Source organism: Podarcis melisellensis (genome assembly GCF_964234715.1).
Source record: "Podarcis melisellensis genome assembly, chromosome: 11".
NCBI classification, from domain to species: Eukaryota; Metazoa; Chordata; class Lepidosauria; order Squamata; family Lacertidae; genus Podarcis; species Podarcis melisellensis.
In genome coordinates, this window is record NC_138543.1 from 39,428,305 (window position 1) to 39,444,556 (window position 16,252).

Below are 16,252 nucleotides of genomic sequence, written 5' to 3' on the forward strand. Positions count from 1 at the left end.
TAAAGAGCTTTCCATCTGTTTGATATATGATTTCTACTCGACAAAGTGTAGGATCTGCAAGGTATAAATACGCCTCAGCAGGCTTGGTCTTTTGTTTGAGCAAAGAGCTTGCTTGCTGCTGTTCCCTGTCCCATTGTGCGGTGCCTTTCCCCCAGAACCTTCTTTCCTTAGTTGGCAGGAGCAAAGCCTGACAACCTTATTAAGCAGCTGCGGTCCTCAACATTGTTGCAGCCTGCCACCCTTGCGCTAGTGCCGCATTTTATGCAGAGAAATGAGTTGTTGCTACCAGAAAGCTTCCGAGTCTGGACAATAGAGCAGATCCATTGCAAAAGCAGTTTGCCAAAATAGATCTCAACAACCTCTATAATTCTCATGGAACTTTGCAAGGGAAGCTATGAAATCTGTTGCAGAAGAATGAGCTCTAGAATGAGGAACGAGGTCATCCGAACTTGGGCTCACATGTTTCTGCAGCATTATTTCGGGTATCTGTTAGCTAATCTGTATTAGTATGCAGCTCAGAATTTTGTTTTTTAAAAGGTATTAAATGGTTTATAAGCACTTTAAGTAAGCAAATAAATAATAAAGTGCAAAATACCTCTTAATTCTGCATTGTGTATGAGGGCTTGTTTCCTTTCCCTTTTTTAGGAGGAGGAAACTAATTATGTTTGCTGTCAATTGCTTCCCAATTAGTATGGAAGAGAACCTCCTGAAGCAATGGCCTGAGCTACAAGCTGTGTCAGTAGGGATGATTTTCTTCATTATGTGATGCTGGCAATTGAAATTGAAACTGAAGAATGTTGGGGGCCAGTAAGCCAATTCTGGTAGGGCTGTACGTGTGTTTGCATTTTCACGTGGCTCTCTTATCTGCCAGCTGTATTACTAAGTGCCAAGCTGCGCATGAACCAGTCATGCAATTAGCAATTGTGTGAATGGCTTTTGGCAAGTGTGTGTGTGTGTGTGTGTGTGTGTGTGTGTGTGAAGTCCATTCTGGAACAGACCCTCGCATCAGAATTGAGGAGATTTAGCTTCTTGCGCTCCAGTGCAATCCCAGTTCAGACCAAGTCTTCTTCACCTGGTGCTGCATTGGAAACAAAGCACCTACTGGAGTGAATGGGAGTCCCCCCCCCCAATGCAAATTGCAGATGTGGGAGACGCAAACTAGACTGAGACCACAAAAATGGAGGAGGGTCAAATTTATCCCCCCCCCCATCCTGCCATGCCAGTGTTGCAATTCTGAACTGCGCCCATGAATCTGCACTTTTAAAACGACAGACTTCTGTGAGTGGGAATGGATCTCCTGGTTATCAAGGGCAATGAGGACAGGTTCCTCATCGATGGCACCTGGTTGGGCGACCCAGCGTCAACATCCACCTTGCCACTGGTGGTAGACCCAAGAGCCCAACTGTCTGCACCAAGGTCCCCAGAGGGTGCAGCTGTATTTTAATGAGCTGAATAGAATGGAAGTTTTTGAGTCAGGGTGTGTGGAGAGCATATGTATGAACTTAACAGTGCTTTTTTAGTTGCTATTTTGTTAATGTTGTTTTATAGATTATAAATGCTGTTTTGATTTGATAATCATATAATATGGCTTTTGCTGTAATGTTTAGCTTATCTTTTGTTAGGAGTGTTTTATAGATTGCAGTTGTTTTACTGATGATTTGATGTGCTATTACGCTATTGTCATTTATTGTTTGTAAGCTGCTTTGGAATTTGTTTCAATGGAGAGCGGCTTAGAAATACAACCAATTGATCAATCAGATTTACACAGTTGCAAAGTCGGCGTATGAATAGCTCCTCATCTTCTTTGGTCCTAAGGCACAGTGGATGAGCAGATGAAAATGCACCACTCAGAAAGTTTCAGAAGAGCTTCACTGCAGTAACTGATATCATTTAATGATGATAAAAGAATGTAACAATGGATGGTGCTAAGCAATTTCCGTCCAACCTGGCTCACTTCTGGTATTAGAGCCATGTTGAAAGAAGATGGCTTAAAGAAGGCTCTTTGCTCCCCTGTCCATATAATGTTCATTTTCATGTAAAAGAACAGACCCACTTTATATCTGAATGGGCCACACAAGTGATTGTGTCAGGATACCCTCTGCACAGTCTGGCATGTGCAAGTGATCAACTGGGTGCATTGAAGGGGAAGGCATGAAGCAGTTGCCAGAATGCAGAGCAGCAAAGGAAGGCCAGAAGGGCCAGAGGCTGGTGCATAGTTCAGGCGAGATGGATAGTTCCAAAAGGCAGCTTTCCAGAGGAAAGGACGACACAGGAATCTCTTGGGCAGCTACTGCATCTAGCAGGATGCTCAGGTGGAAGAACCAACTCTGAAGCAACAGTGGCACAATATAATATATTGTCCTCCAGTTCATATTGTCTGGCTCAGCTGCTGGCCCTCTCTGACCATAATGTGGGTGATGCTGCAGAGCAGCAAAGACCTGGTTTCTTAGAGGGTCAGCTTGGAACGCCTCGGGGAAAAGGTGGATCTATGGATCTACCATATTTTTGTTGTTGTTGTTTAGTCGTTTAGTTGTGTCCGACTCTTCGTGACCCCATGGACCAGAGCACGCCAGGCACTCCTGTCTTCCACTGCCTCCCGCAATTTGGTCAAACTCATGCTGGTAGCTTCGAGAACACTGTCCAACCATCTTGTCCATTTGGAGGTATATCTACCATATACCTCCAAATAAATAAACAAAACACAAATAAAAACAAACAAATTAAATATACAACCTTTTAGAGCTGTTCTGGTGGCATAGAGAGTAGGACATGCAAGGGATCTACCAGATCCCCTGGTGTGAGACCTTTGGTGCTTAACAGGACGGCTACCCCACCATGTCTAGTCATTTCAGGGTTTTTGGTTTTTTTAAGTAATCATATATTTAATTCTCTTCCATTAAAACTATCGAGGCATAGAGCTGTTCATCTTTCACTGCAACAGCCCCAAAAGTCCATGTATGAACATTCTCTTTTCTTGTTATTGCCTTTTGCCCTACACCCTACTTTCAGTGAAAATGCAACAATCTCCCTACTTGTCTATCTGACTTATTAAAGTGTGTTCAACGTTGGGACCAAAATAAGTCTTCCTTCCTTCCTTCCTTCCTTCCTTCCTTCCTTCCTTCCTTCCTTCCTTCCTTCCTTCCTTCCTTCCTTCCTTCTCCTCTAAGAGTTTAAAAAAATCAGAGAGAAAGAAACATTAAATGCCTTTCAGGATAATATTTTTTAAAGTCTTTTCTCTCCACCCTTTAAAAACATCATTTCCTCAATACTCATACTAGCAGCCCCAGCGAGAAGATGCTTCTCATTACCAGCTCTCTAGATTCCAATAATATGTGCAGTAAAACAGCATGAAATTAAATTTCTTGCTAATTTTGCCAAACTGCTACTGCAGAATAGGGGTAATCTGTAATAAAAATATGTAAATGCGGTATTGGTCTTCAACACAAGCAGCACACTTGGGCTTCCTGTCTGTTTTCCTCTCTGCCCCCCATTTCATTTAAGTGGGTTGTTTTCCTTGTTAGTAATGTAATCTGCTAACCCCCAGATGAACTGCCAGGCACTGGTAACATATTCAAATGCTGGCAAACACATCTATGCAGGTTCTAGATTCAGGTAGGTAGCTGTGTTGGTCTGACGTAGTCGATATATATCCAGTAGCACCTTAGAGACCAACTAAGGTTGTTGTGCTGGAGGAGACTCTTGAGAGTCCCATGGACTGCAAGAAGATCAAACCTATGCATTCTTAAGGATATCAGCCCTGAGAGCTCATTGGAAGGACAGATCTTGAAGCTGAGGCTCCAATACTTTGGCTACCTCATGAGAAGAAAAGACTCCCTGGAAAAGACCCTGATGTTGGGAAAGATTGAGGGCACAAGGAGAAGGGGACGACAGAGGACAGATGGTTCTTGAAGCTACCAGCATGAGTTTGACCAAACTGCAGGAAGCAGTGGAAGACAGGAGTGCCTGGCATGCTCTGGTCCATGGGGTCACGAAGAATCGGACACGACTAAACGACTAAACAACAACAAGTTTGTTCTTGGTATAAGCTTTTATGTGCATGCACATTTCTTCAGATAGATATCTATGCAGGGATATCTACAGTCCAATCCTGTGATTCTGGATTTGTCCTCAACCTCCTCCATGCTGAGCTTTGCAAGGGCAGCGTTGAGCTGGTGGAGCAAGCTGATAGCCCTGGGAATGGTTGTAAGGAAGGAGGCAGCCAGGTGAGGGCAGAATGAGTTGGTGGGGCAGTGGTCCATTCTTCCAAATGGACCAGCCCACAGTGGTTTTCTATTCCCAGTAACAGGTGAGAATTGACACTTTTATAAAAGATCGCATTCTAATCCAGGGCTTTCCAAGATTCACGGAAGCCTATCATATATCAAGTGGTGCTTTCATGTCAATTTGCCATATGCTTTATCAAAACAAGCCAAAACTGATTTATGGGGATCACATTAGTCCATGGTCAAACTGTACAGAGGGATGTAAAATAAAAAGTATTTGTGCTCTTTCTCTCTCTTTCGTTCTCTCATACAATTTTTCTAACTGGATAAGTTGGGAAAGAAAATCTAATTGAATACAAAGCAAGCTGTCTTGTTCACGGTACTGACACAAAGACACAAAATTGTCCGTGACATAGATGGAATAGGACGGTGTTTTTATGTATGTTTTTAGTTGATTATCCCCAATGTTTTGTCTGCAAATGTGGCGTAGTTATGATATGTTTAATATTGTTTTAGGGTATTATCTTTTAATTTTTTGTATATTTTAATCTGCTGTACGACACATGAGTCTTTGTTCTTTTCTGTTCGTTTTTTGAAAGCAGTGTTTAAGAAGTTTATCAGACTAACCTAATGAAGTCATCAAAACAAGGACAGAAAAGCAGGCGCCCCAGTCACTTTCCCAATGGTCACTGCATCTGAAACTTTTCAATGTATAATTAAAGAAATCAAGACAGACACTGATGCTGAACAATCAGACTAGACAGCAGCATCTTCACTTTTTAACACATTGATTAAGCACACACGGGGCCATTCTGAACAAGAAAACTACAAAGAGGTGTGTTTTGTTGTGGTTTTTAGCTTTGATGATGCTTGCTTAAAGGGTCATTTCTGTTCCTGTTTTGTTTTATGTCTTGGATTCTACAGCATGTCTTCTACAACATGTAGTATTGCCGCTAAAATGTGACCCAGTGTGGTGTAGAGGTTGCAGTAGCATATATACTGAGGAGATCTTGGATTATTATGGACCCAGCTATACAGCTGTAAATAAAATGTTTTAAATGTGTTTTAAAGTGCAATATGCCTGTTGTCTTTGGCCATAGAGTTTTCTTGGCAGGGATACTGGAATGGCTTGCCGGTTCCTGCTCCACATGGATCACTTTTGGTCAAAACTCTCCATTATGACCTGTCCATCTTGGGTGGCCCTGCACGGCATAGCTCATAGCTTCTCTAAGTTATTCAAGCCCCTTCGCCATGGCAAGGCAGTGATCCATGAAGGGGAGAGAGTCTTGAGAGTCCCATGGACTGCTGGAAGATCAAACCTATCCATTCTGAAGGAAATCAGCCCTGAGTGTTCACTGGAAGGACAGATTGTGAAACTGAGGCTCCAATACTTTGGCCAACTCATGAGAAGAGAAGACTCCCTGGAAAAGACCCTGATGTTGAGAAAGATGGAGGGTACAAGGAGAAGGGGACGACAGAGGACGAGATGGTTGGACAGTGTTCTCAAAGCTACCAGCATGAGTTTGACCAAGCTGCTGGAGGCAGTGTACTCCATGGGGTCACGAAGAGTCAGACATGACGACTAAACAACAACAACAAGGTGCAATATGCAAATGTGACACCAGATGGCGAGAGTGAGCTATGCCAAATTCAATGTATTCAATGTATAAAATAATAATAATAATAATAATAATAATAATAATAATAATAATAATAATATCTTACAAAGTTAAGTCAATATTATTACTCTCATATTACTAAGGCTAAAAAAGAGAGGCGTTTGCTTAAGGCTGCTAAATGAGTCAATCACAGTGGTGAAATTTGAAGCAGAAACTTGCCGATTCATCGCTCAGAGTCTTAGCAGCTATGTTACACCAGCTCCTCATATATTTAATTATCTTTGAATTATATACATTATTATTTGCCTAAAATTTCAGCTTTTTCTCTCTTGTGACTAAACACTTTGTATGCCAGCAAGGCAGCGTCAATAAAGTAACATGAAACTGGCTTCCAGTGTGTTGTGTGCTTAGTTTTTGCAATTTGTACAGTGGACGTCTCTCATGATGTTAAGGCACTTGGGCAGAATGTAATATTTAGGGCAGTTCCATTCCTTGATCCAGACCAGGATTCCAGAACATTCTGTGCTAAGCATAGACTACTGCTCCCAGGACTTACAACTAGGCAGATGGGTGAAAGGGAATTCTGGCAGGAAAAAAACCTGCCTGCATATCGCTGTAAGCAAGGAAGGAGCTGCTACCTAAGAAGCATGGTATGAGCTCCAAGTTCTCATTCCAAAAGAGTCCCAGGCCTCTGAACACAAAAGGGGATTAGCATTAAACCATAAAACCAAGAATGAGGTTTGTTTTTCTAATGACGGATCTTGAAGATAGCAGCCGATAAGGAATTGGCAGATAAGCATTTTATCAGTTAATGCTAAAAGCAAGCAGGAATGCTGTGTGGTTTTTAATGAAACTTGTATTTATGTGGATGTTGCAAGCTGAGTCAAAATGTGGGAAACTGTTCAAGTAAACAAGTGGCACTCATTAACCTTAGGGTTTTGCTGAAATGCCTATAAACCTTGTTGCAATCCTATTTACAGCTGACTTCTGAATAATGAAATGTAAGAGAGCCTTGGCAAATGGGGAGGCACATTTGAACCTGACAGCTAGGGAGCTCACTGGACCCAAAGCACAAATGTACAGGGTAGCTTCAGTAAAGGGCTGCTCAATATGTTTTTGCACCTGAGGTCCCAGAGTGTTGGCAAATCCTTGATTTAGCCTGACTCTCCTTTGTTAGCTAGATTCATGTTTTGTACAGCTGGCCATGTAGGCGTGACCTGCATTTCTATTTCTAGACAGCAACATTTTTGTAAAAAAGACAACAACAACCTACTACTGGTTATTAAATGAGCTTATTCAAATGTCCAAGTATCCAAAAGAGCCTAGAGAGATTTTCAGTCAGCACAACACAAAACCAGTCTGCAAAAATTGTAGCACGTTCCACACCCCCTCTGTTTCAAACTATGTATTACTGCCATTCAGTTGTAATAATATGTATTTTCTAAGTTACAATCTGTTTTATTTTAGCTGTAATAAAATAAGAAGATTAGCCACGCAACTCGGAGATTGTAAAACACATGTTGAAACTGAATTATATCTCCTGTGCAATCAATATGCACTGCCGTGCTAACATGTGGCCTTTTGGCCCCCTCCCCCAGAAGCCATCAGTAACATTTGTACAAAGAATGAAGACCCATTATTTTGTGTGTGTGTGTGCCATTCAGTTGTCAAACAAACTTTACCCTAAAGGAAGATGATAAAAGCACCCCCACCTCGCTTAATCTGTCTTCAGTCTGGTCTCTCTTTCTATAATAAGCAACCAATTTCATGCTTAGTTTCTGAAGCATGCAAACAGCTGGTTTCCGTCATGACCGTTTTCAATTGTTGCGACACTGTGTGTGTTTTTTAAAGATCATGAACTCCCTTTCCCTATGGAGAGAGGCATAATTTAAATGCAAAATGCTTGCCGTTTATTTTCAATAATATAAACTATACGACAACTTTGGCATAGAAATGGTGTTGCCTTTATAGTCCCTCAGCTTGGATTAGCAATTTGACCTTGACTATCATCGGACTGTGACAAGAATATAAAGCAGGAGATATCTCTGGAGCAAACACTTTGAAGAACCTGCCTAGAATAGCATATTTTCTAGTGATGCACTTCATTAGGGGGATGGGGGTAGGAAATATATCCTGGCAAACAAGGCCAGGATGTTTTCTTTCCTCCTGCTTTTGCTTTTAGATTTGAGACGACAAAAGTGTACTCGAATGTGACATGCGGAATTGGAGCACCTTTCAGACTTTTTCTTCTGTTTACAACAAATAAATCTGGTTTTATTGACTAAGCAGTTTGCTTGTAGCCCTGCTCGCTTTTTACTTAACACAATTCAGAGCTGGATTTGGATGTTAGTTCCTGCTGCCGGCTATTAATGGGCTGTAATAACAATATGAGTGAGCCCTCATCATTGCTAGAATCTGCAATGGCGTTCGCGTGAGGCAGATCCATTTCTTCCTTTAATAACTCGCTAACTGTATTCAAAACAAAAAATTTTTTTCCTTCCAGTAGCACCTTAAAGACCAACTAAGTTAGTTCTTGGTATGAGCTTTCGTGTGCATGCACACTTCTTCAGATACCCGCTAACTGTATGTTGCATATGACCAAGACTTTTTCACTTGTAATTTTTATTGGTGTGTAGAACGCTATGATCCTCTCCACCCCTTGCAGTTTGTTCCTGATGTGCTAGAGAAATCAAATGCCTGTAAATGGCATTTCCAGCTGAGATTTAAAGAAAGCATATATCAGATCCTGCCAAACCCAACACTAGTCAATGGATGACTCAGGCAACGCATGTCGAGCAATTTGGAGCAAGTGGTTCTCTCCATGCCAGTTGCTGCAGAAGAGCTGTGCTTTAAGACTAACAATGTGAAACAACATCCAGCATCTAACCTTAAATGGCAGGCATAAGATGTGGGTGAATTATTCAGCAATGCACAAATAATCTGCCATTCTTGATTGCTGTGTACCTTTTAAAATAATTGAGATGTTTGTCTTCAGTGTGCCTTTGGCCCAGACTCACTGGACTGCTCATAGGCTAAACTGAGCCAACCAGAATGCATTCACTTTGCTTTTGAAGGGGGGATAGTTGGCTATCTGGTTTTTGTGCAGCTTTCAAGGTCTACAGATATCCACGAATTCATCCCAGGTTTTTGTTTTTGTTTTTAAAAGAAGGATGCATCATATTCACATACCTGTGAACATGTCCAGGTAATCCTGGCAATTCCACAGTGCATCAGGTTTTGTGTGAACATGCTGGGACATGCATTTACCGAACATTGACCCCATCTGCATGGTAGAGGAGCCGGTTGCTCCCCTCTCCCACAGTGTATATTTAAAGAAATGCAGGATGTATAATTTCTATTGAAGGCTGGTTCATTAGGACAGTGCCCCACCAAACTCAATCTGTCCTCAGCCAGACCCCCACCTGCCTGCCTTCTTACTTGAATCCAGTCCAGGTGATGCCCTGCCTGTCAGCTTCATTCTCCTTAGTCTCAATGTTGCCCTTGTAAAACTCAGTAAGAAGGAGGATGGGGACAAAACTACAATTAGTTGGCTCTGCCTGCCATTAGCTCTGGCTCCAACAGCTGTTGGGATCCCTGTCTTTTGCCTGTCATGGACTGGTTGGATGCAGAGGAATGGTGGGAAGAACCAGCTGAAGAACCACCAAGGGAAGAAGGCTCAGAGCCCAGGGATTGGTGGTGGGACAATGATGAGTGGTCAGAGGCAGAAGACTGGGAAGAGGAGGTGTCAGAAGCTGAAGGGGTAACAGGGCTTAGTGAGCTGGGAGAGTCTGTGCCAGAGAGAAGTCCAGAATCAGAGGGAGAAGCTTAAGCAGGACAGGAGAGAGGCCAAGAGACACAGATGAACCAGGCTTGTGAAGAGGCAGGGTTGACTATCCCTCTGCTGCAACAAACTCCTTTCCCCCTCATCTCCCAGAACCAGAAGAGGCATGAAGTGGGAGGAACAAAGATAGAAACGCAGGCACAGTCTCCAATTGCTTGGGGGTGAGGAACCTGCAAGGGAGGAGACTTAGCTGGCTATGGGGAGACGGGGACTTTTATTCTTGGCAACTGCTTCTTGGGGGCAAGACCTGAGTTGTTGTGCTCATTAGGCCTGAGACTCCTGTGCAGATCCTGTTTTGTTAACAGTCAACTCCAGTTTGCTTGTGTGATTTAGTGCTGGCTTGCTCCTGTCACTGCCCCACCAGTTCTAATGGGCATCAGCCACTGATGACAATTTCTTCATTTCTGTACCACTGTTCAATCCAAATTTCCCACCCACCAAGTGGTGAACGGCATATAAATACAAAATATACAATAGAGTGCAATAATATGCCACAAGCATATAAAGTAATGTGATATAAGAGAGCAGGATATGGTAGCTCTATGTATCTATGAGACAATTGGTTATCTACAAAATTATGGAATATTGTGAAGTCTTTTCACATACTGCATTAGATAAAAAATAAGCCCACAACTGTAGTTGGGAGTGAAGTTCTGAAGAGAGAGGGAAATGTGAAATTGTCCAAACAAATCTAGGGTAAAGAATACTGTCTAGATTTTTTAGTGATGTATCCACACTTATCAATGTTGAAAGCACCAACGACGTTTATTTGCCATGTGTCTGTTGTCTGTGTGTGGAGATCCTTGCATTCCAAAGGACCTATGGATTGTTGCTCCACCATTGCTTTTGTGTTCTAAGAGAGCACAGCATAATTTTGGGTTGTGTGAAATAACAACAGAATATTTCTCTTCCGTCCGCAGGACTTTGAATGGGCAGGAGACGGAACATCTGCAGATAAAGCCCATTCAGGATCAGCAAGTGCGGCAACATGAGCAACAACTCAAATACTTTATACGTCAGGAGTAAAAGTGTAAGTGGTTCTGTAATAATATCTTCTTTATGAATTAATTCAGCTGATGGTGGTTTGAAATAACTTGTGAAAACTCTGTCATGAACAGGATGTCTACAAATCAAACTAAAATTATTTCTTTTGGTTGTTTGTTCTCTTTCACTGTTTTGTGTACCTTCATTTCTTTTTTTCCTGTACAGAAAATAATTTCTGGGGGAGGGGGGGAACCCTCCTATTGATTTATGGAGTGGGATTCAACTAATGAGTCCTGTCAGTGGAAGCTCTGAGCAAGGACTTCCACTTGCACAATGTGGCTTCCCCCCATGACCACTATGTCCCCTGACATTTGGCTTGGGGTTGGGGTTGGAAGGACCCCTGGAATAGCATGCAGCAGGGTGGAGAAGGGTGGGGATTGTTCCACCTGGCAAGCCAAAACACTTGCCCTGATGGAACAATAACCTTAGCATGTTGTTGAATTCTTCCTATGGCACTTAGGCTGAAATCTTAAACTCACTTTTCACCTTCTCACCCCTTAAAGCCACTTTTCACCTTCTCACCCCTTGCTTTTTCTTGTAAGACCTATTGCAGTCGTTAAGAGTCGTCAACAGGCTCATCACAGCTATCTGCCAATCACCCATTCCCACCACCCTTCTGAGTAATACCCCTCCCCACCTTCTCACTATATAGAAGGGTCTGGAAACTTCTGTTTCAGTGTATCTGAAGAAGTGTGAAGAAGTGTGCATGCACACGAAAGCTCATACCAAGAACTAACTTAGTTGGTCTTTAAGGTGCTACTGGAAGGAATTTTTTTTGTTTTGACTATGGCAGACCAACACGGCTACCTATCTGTAACTCACTTATTTGGGAGTATGTCCCAATGAGCTCAATGTGACTTCTGAATTGGATAGGATTGTCCTGTTAATTCCTTGGCATTTTTTGTTGGTCTATACTGAAGCATGTGTGCGGAATGCCTGCAACAAGAATATAGTTTATAGAGGCAATAAAAAGTTTATCGAGACATTCATATGCAAGAAGCATATATACAAACACCTTCTACAGTGGTACCCAACATGGTGCCTTCCCGATATTATGGATACCAATCCTGCCATCCTTGATGGTTGTATTATTTTAATGGGCCACACATAGTTCAACATCTTACCATTTGGCAAAATATTTCATTACACTTTTGAGATACTGCAAAAGGTATTATCCACACCCTTAGACAACCAGACAGCCAGAGAATCCCAAACACTTAATCTGCATGCATGGGGTTTCCATTCCATTTCAAATGTCACTGTTATAACAATTATTTTGCTGTGAGAGCAGGACCTTGAAATGTAAAGTAAATGAATGCCTTTAGCTAATTATGGGAGATCAAGGTCAGGATTATTACTCTGACGAGAGGAGAAAATGATTTTGTTTAAATAATAATAATAAAAAACCACCTTTGCAGTCATGTTCTTTATTGACTCAAAGGTGTTGCTGCAATTCTAGGATTTCAGCTTCATCTGTAGCCCTTCTCTGATTTCATGGGCCTCACAATGTCACTGTGCAGGCATTATTCTCTGCATAAGAGATCTCTGCAGGTGTGTGTTCTGACTCTCAAATTGCCAGGGTTATGCACATCAAAACCAAAGTGAAGCCATTGGTTCTGGCTTCCCTGTTCTTTTGCTTGTGTTCTTTTCATATAAAGGCAACCATGAAAGGTGCTTTAGAGCTTTGCTTCTACTCTCTGTAGCTCTGCAGAATTATGCAAAAATGCTACCATGCTGTTCACTTAGAAGAGAGTGTTTGAAAATGTACCTGGTATATTTTTTTAAAGAGAGAGAAAAACGTAGTGCCTGGTATTGATATGGGGTTGCAGCCAATGCTGATCTTACTCAGAGTAAACTCATTGAAATTAATGGACACAAGTAACTTAGGTCCATTCATTTCAGTGGGTCTACCTTGAGTAGAACTTGCAGTGGGTGCAACCCATGGCTTCAAATCCCAGCCAACCTGATGCCCTCCAGATGTTTTTGTGCTGGCTGGGGTTGGTGTGAGTTGTGCTCATAAATAACTGGAGATCACTGGGTTGGTGAACGGTCGCATGAAAACACCAGGCTGTGGGGCAATTTTCTTCAGCATGTTATCAAGGAAGAGAACTCCGCAAGGGAGGGGACTGCTCTTTTTTGGCAGCAAACTCATGCTTCTTATAACACGTAGTTCTGCTCTGAAGCAAGAACGGCGATCAATTTGTCATGCCTATGTAAACCCTGCATTGGCCAAAATGCTCATTTTCCTTATAAATCACTTTGCCCTTTCTCTTTCCCTGGCACTTTAATGTAAATAGCAAGACAGAAGCTCAACTGCTTCTGAGCGCCATGTATGAAAATGTTCCATTTGATCTTGGATGGTGCCTTGAGACAGAGAGGTGGGTGTAACTCCTTAGGTATTGTTGGGCTTGAAAAACTAAGGGTAGAGCAGGAAAAGGAAGAACAGAAGTCCTGAGTTCCATAGTTCATGTACTGTGCATATTATATTTCCCATTTCTGTGAGACTAAAAATGAGATTTAACTTGGCTTTCTCTCCTATCCTTCCATCTGCTAATTTCTGCTAATCTGTCTCCTGTCTTTCTTTCTCTCTTTTCCCCCTTCAAATTATAGCTGTATTGCTTTAAAAACCATTTCCTTATTAAATTTCTGGCATGATTTCAGCATGGTATAGATTTCTGTGAGATATTATAATTCGAACTAGCAGGGAGGGTTTTACAAAGGAGGCAATGCTGAACCTGTTCCAGGTTTGGATTTCCTCCTTTCATTGTGGGCTTTGAAGGAGTGAAGAGCTAGGCCAGGAGAGTGACAAAGAGGCTGTAGTCTTCCAGAAGTTGTTGGACTTTAACTCCCAGCAGCCCTGGACAACATAGCCAATGGCCAGGGATAATGGGAGTCCTGTATCTGGAAGACATCACAGAAGCTACTGCAGCATTGCTCCTTCCCAGGCTGCTGGGATAAATGAGGAGTCATGTTTCCTGAAACTGGGGCAGTGCTGGTGAAGGTAGTGTGTGGCTCTACCCACATGGCCTGAAGCCCATAATGTGATTCTGTTGGTGTGTGGAGGAACTGTACTTTATTGGTTTCCATGCCATGGAGGCCCGAAGGATGATAACTACAAGAAAGTTGACCATTTTCTTTTCTTTATGCCTTCTGTCCTGGGTACAGAAACGTGAGGTAAATATGGATATGGCTCACTTGTGTGAAACAGCTTCTTTGGTGGAGTGGAAATGTAAAACTGGTTAATATATATGTGAAGGAGTGGGGAGGGAACCAGCAGTGGAAAAACCGAACAGTAACTTAAATGGCATAATGTTGCAAACTTAGCAGATTAAGTAGAAGCTGCTGCAAAGACAGAAAGAGACAGGGTGGTTTTGTCAACTGCCAGGTGATTGATTACAAGATTCGATGCCGAAAATTCAAAAAGGTGCTCAACGTGAAAGCAGAACAGATGTGTGCAGAATGTTCAAAAATTGCTGAAGAAATCCAAGCAGCACCTGGATCTTTTCTCTCCCTCCATCTCATCTTCCTGAGCCAGAGTTCATATTCTGGTTCCCTGTTGACTGGGTTTATTCTTTTTTAATTTTTATTTATTAAATTTATATCATGTTCATGGTAGCAGACACAAAGGTGGCAAAACTTTGAATTAAAAATAAAACAAAACATTCAAAAGCATATAGGATATGTACTCTGCTAGCTAATCATGTCAAAGTTTCCAGGAACTGTATCTTTCAGCCATAAATACCTAGGTGAATGTGAGGGACTGAGAAGACACAACTGCGCAGCAACACCATCAGGGATTTTCCTACAAATTGTAGGGCTCAAGATGGTTGCTACTGAAAAGAGTGCTCTTTCAGGTACTTGGGTCGCAACCCAAGTCATTTAGGGCTTTGCACAGCACTACACACAGTGGGTACGGGACGCAGGTGGCGCTGTGGGTTAAAGCCTCAGCGCCTAGGACTTGCTGATCGAAAGGTCGGCGGTTCGAATCCCTGCGGCGGGGTGCGCTCCCGCTGCTCGGTCCCAGCGCCTGCCAACCTAGCAGTTCGAAAGCACCTCCGGGTGCAAGTAGATAAATAGGGACCGCTTACCAGCGGGAAGGTAAACGGCGTTTCCGTGTGCGGCTCTGGCTCGCCAGAGCAGCAATGTCACACTGGCCACGTGACCCGGAAGTGTCTCCGGACAGCGCTGGCCCCTGGCCTCTTGAGTGAGATGGGTGCACAACCCCAGAGTCTGTCAAGACTGGCCCGTACGGGCAGGGGTACCTTTACCTTTACACACAGTGGGTATTGGGCCTGGTAGCTCACTGGCAGGCAGCCGGTACAACCCTTTTATGGCCCCATTGGATTGTCCCACTAACCAACCTGACAGCTTCATTCTGCACAAGCTGCAGGATCTGTACCATCTTCAAGGGCAACCCCACATAGAGTGCATTACAGTAGTCCAGGCTGGAGGTCATGGACAACTGAAGCCACGTTATCTTGGTCTAGGGATGGCTGGTGAACCAGCCTAAATTGGATCGAAGCACTCCTATCCACAGAAGCCTCAGCAACAATCTGGAACCCAGGAGTAATCTCAGAGTATGGACCTGTCCATTCGGGGAGAGTCCAGCCCTTCTCAAATCATGAGGAAATATAAGGTCAGGAACGAGAAGAGAAGGTACAGTAAAGCTAAAAATACTATGCAGCCTGGAACTTGCAAGAGACTTGGCATAAGAACATGAGAATCACCTGCTGGATCAAGCCAATGGCTCATCTAGTCCAGCATACTTTTCTCACAGTGGCCAACCAGATACCTATGGGAAACCCACAAGCAGCACTCTCCCCTCTTGTGGTTTCCAGCAACTGGTATCTAGAAGCATTACTGTGGAGGCAGAGTATAGCCATCATGGCTAGTAGCCTACAAGAGATATGGTACCCAGAGGAAAAAAGGAACATCAGAAGCGGGAATGCACACAGACAGTACACCAGGGTCAGGAACTCATGAAGGTGCAGGAATGCAAGAGGCACAGGGCACATGAAGAGACTAGCCACAGCCAGGAACATGAAATAATAGCAGAGACGAGTGAAATATAAGGACTTCAGGAATAAGAGACGGGGGGGGGGGATAATTCCTGTCGCTCAGGCAACTGAACAACCTGCAGCATTGATATATGGGGCAGTCACTCCCAGTTAGGCTTACAGCTGTGCCAGAATGTCTGAAAAATTCTTTTTTGGCCATTCAATGAGTGGGCAGATGCAGAACAAATCTCTCCTGAAAAATCATAGGGGATGGGAGAAATTTATCTGAAATGTTTGGAAGAGATTGCTGTTTACCTTGCTTAACTTTACAAAATGGCTAAGTCGTTTCCATTTTCTCCAGCTTTTCTACTTTACTAATGCCACTCACTGCAGTAGAAGGCTTTCTCTCTCTCTCTCTCTCTCTCTCTCTCTCTCTCTCTCCACCGTTTTGTGCCATCTGCACTGCCTGGAATGACTTGGGAGCAACTCCACATTGCACCACATGGCTCCTGAGGCATTCTGGGAAGT

General features: G+C 43.0%; 1 protein-coding gene across 2 annotated transcripts in view; it reads left to right on the plus strand.

The window, feature by feature from the left end:
- Positions 1 to 16,252, plus strand: part of PDE4D (phosphodiesterase 4D) — a 650,804-nt gene that overhangs the window by 78,418 nt on the left and 556,134 nt on the right. For both annotated transcript variants that reach the window (XM_081929693.1, XM_081929696.1), the window contains exon 2: positions 10,604 to 10,713. In XM_081929693.1, coding sequence (XP_081785819.1) covers positions 10,672 to 10,713 — 42 coding nt within the window. In that variant the 5' untranslated portion in view covers positions 10,604 to 10,671. The remainder of the gene's footprint in view (positions 1 to 10,603; positions 10,714 to 16,252) is intronic.